The following is a 2294-nucleotide window of genomic DNA, read 5'->3' as shown; positions in this document are numbered from 1 at the left end:
GCCTGAGCTTCCTGGGTGGGCAAGACCGTTCAGAGCTCTTCATCAGCAAGGATATTTCCAGGGATGATGAAATATCGATGCCTTTCAGCTTCAGGACCAAGGCTAAAGCTGCCCTGTATCCTTTCACCACTGAAACCAATAAGAGCTTCTCCCAACGAAGAAAGATGAGGAAATCTGCTACATGCTGAAGAGTGGCTCTGACCGGAGAATAACCCCATCTACGACACCAACCACAGAAGACGGCCCACTTACCTTGGTAAACCGCTGCGGAGGACTTCCTGAGTTATTCTGCCATCTCTGTCGCTGCTCGGTGAGAAAAGCCTCTCACTCGCAAGAGATGGTGGATAACCTCCAGGCGAGAAGAAACAGGGAAGCCACAGCGTGGTGGTACCATTCTATGTGAGGCTGACGGAGCAGGTTGTGCCAGAGGGGGAGTTCCCTCGGAACGTTGGAGAGCAGGGCCAGCAGGTCTGGGTACCAAGCGGCTTCCGGACGCTTGGGGGCCACTAGGATCTTTCGAAGGTTCGTCGATCCCAGAACCCAACTGAAAACTGGACGAAGGAGACAGAACGGGGGAAAGGCATATACTTCGAGGTTGTCCCACAGGTGTTGGAATGCGTCCTCCGTGGCTGCCTATGGGTCCGGTACGACAGAGAAGAAGGTTCAAAGCTTTCTGTTGTACCAGGTGGCGAACAGGTCGACTACTGGATGCCCCGACAGATTGAAGAGCGTGTCCACTACGGTCTGATGAAGAAACCACTCGGACCCAACTATCTGATCCCAATGGCTTAGCGTGTCCGCCAGGACGTTCCTCTTGCCCAGAATGTACCTGGCCGACAGTACCGAGTGGGCGACTGCCCATTGATGCAACATCAACTCGTGAAGAGCCCGGGAGACGAGACCCCCTTGCTTGCTGACATAGCCACTACGGTCGTGTTGTCACTCATCAATGCTACCGAGTGTTCCACCAAACAATCCTGGAAGTACTGGAGACCCAAGAACACTGCTTTCATCTCCAGGACGTTGATGTGAAGGTGCCATTCGTGATGGTCCCACAAACCTGCCACCAGCAACTCCTCCAGGTGAGCCCCCAGCCCTCCTTCGATGTGTCTGAGAAAAGAAGCAAGTCTGGGGGGCGAGAGGACAGAGGTGTCCCTATGTACAGGTTCCTGTCGTTCAACCACCGAGTGAGATCGTCCCTCACCTCCAAGGAGATGGGGATGAGAACTGACTGGGGCTCCCAGGATTGATCCCAGAAGTCCCTCAGTCTCCACTGGAGAGACCAAATGTGGCGTCTCCCGTGTGGAACAAGTTTCTCCAATGACGACAGGTGGCCAATCACGACCTGCCACTGTTGAGCAGGTTGGTCCTGCTGTGATAGGAACTGCCTCGCTACCTTCCTGAATGTGCTGATTCGAGCCTGAGAAGAAAGACTCTGCTTGCTGTCGTGTCGATCAGCATGCCCAGGTATTGAATTTCTGCTTGGGAATGAGATCGGACTTCTGAAAGTTGATCACACGCCCAGTTCGTGACAGAATTCAAGGAGACGATCCCTGTCCTCTAGCAACTGCAAGCGGGAGCTTTCCAGGACTAACCAATCATTGAGATACCTCAGAAGATGTATCCCGCGCAAATGGGCCCAAACCGAAATGAGGGTGAATACTCTCGTGAACACCTGTGGAGTGGTCGACAGACCAAAACAGAGAACCTTGAATTGGTAAACCACTCCATTGAGGGCAAAGCGAAGGTACCGAAGAGACGACATATGGACCGGTTACTTGGAAGTACGCGTCCATCAGGTTGACTGTCTGCATGAAATCGTTCTCCCTGATGGCAGACAGTACCGTGCGCACCGTCTCCATCGTGAACCGTGTCTGGCGAAAGAAACGGTTCAGGGGAGAGAGATCAATCACCGACCTCCAGCCACCGGAGGCCTTCTCCACAAGGAAGATTCTGCTGTAGAAGCCCAGGGATCGATCCTCGATGACTTCGATAGTGCCTTTGCTCAACATTGTTTCGACCTCCTGAAGAAGGGCCTGTTTCTTCAGGGGGTCTTGGAGGTAAGACGGGAACTGGACTGGAGTGTCGGTGAGGGGAGGTGGGAACACGAAAGGTAGGGAATATCCCTCCCGGAGGACATCCACTACCCAGGTCTCCGTTCCGTATCACTGCCACGTTGCCCAATGGCTGGAAAGGCACCCCCCTACCAATGGCAGTATCTGAGGAGGCTCGCTGCCCCTAGTGAGCTCCTCCCCTTCTTCTTGCCCTTACCTTTCCTTTTTGGGGGGAACAGG

At 53.9% G+C, this 2294-nt stretch overlaps 1 protein-coding gene across 1 annotated transcript; it reads right to left on the bottom strand.

The window, feature by feature from the left end:
• Positions 1-872: 872 nt before the first annotated feature.
• LOC136829626 (uncharacterized) lies at positions 873-2012 on the bottom strand. Its single transcript, XM_067088474.1, has 2 exons — positions 1611-2012; positions 873-1442 (listed from the first exon to the last, which is right to left on the bottom strand). Exons 1-2 carry the CDS (start codon positions 2010-2012, stop codon positions 873-875), a joined length of 972 nt encoding a protein of 323 aa, XP_066944575.1.
• Positions 2013-2294: the final 282 nt, after the last annotated feature.

This window comes from Macrobrachium rosenbergii, chromosome 44 (genome assembly GCF_040412425.1).
Source record: "Macrobrachium rosenbergii isolate ZJJX-2024 chromosome 44, ASM4041242v1, whole genome shotgun sequence".
In the NCBI taxonomy this organism is placed as follows: Eukaryota; Metazoa; Arthropoda; class Malacostraca; order Decapoda; family Palaemonidae; genus Macrobrachium; species Macrobrachium rosenbergii.
This window is presented reverse-complemented; position numbering and strand designations above follow the sequence as displayed.

Excerpts from the sequence above, each read along its gene's own strand:
- LOC136829626 (XM_067088474.1), bottom strand. The coding sequence starts at position 2,012 with ATGTTGAGCAAAGGCACTATCGAAGTCATCGAGGATCGATCCCTGGGC. Across the intron at positions 1,443-1,610 it reads CGCGGGATACATCTTCTGAG|CAAGCAGAGTCTTTCTTCTC; the intron begins GTATCTCAATGA and ends TCGACACGACAG.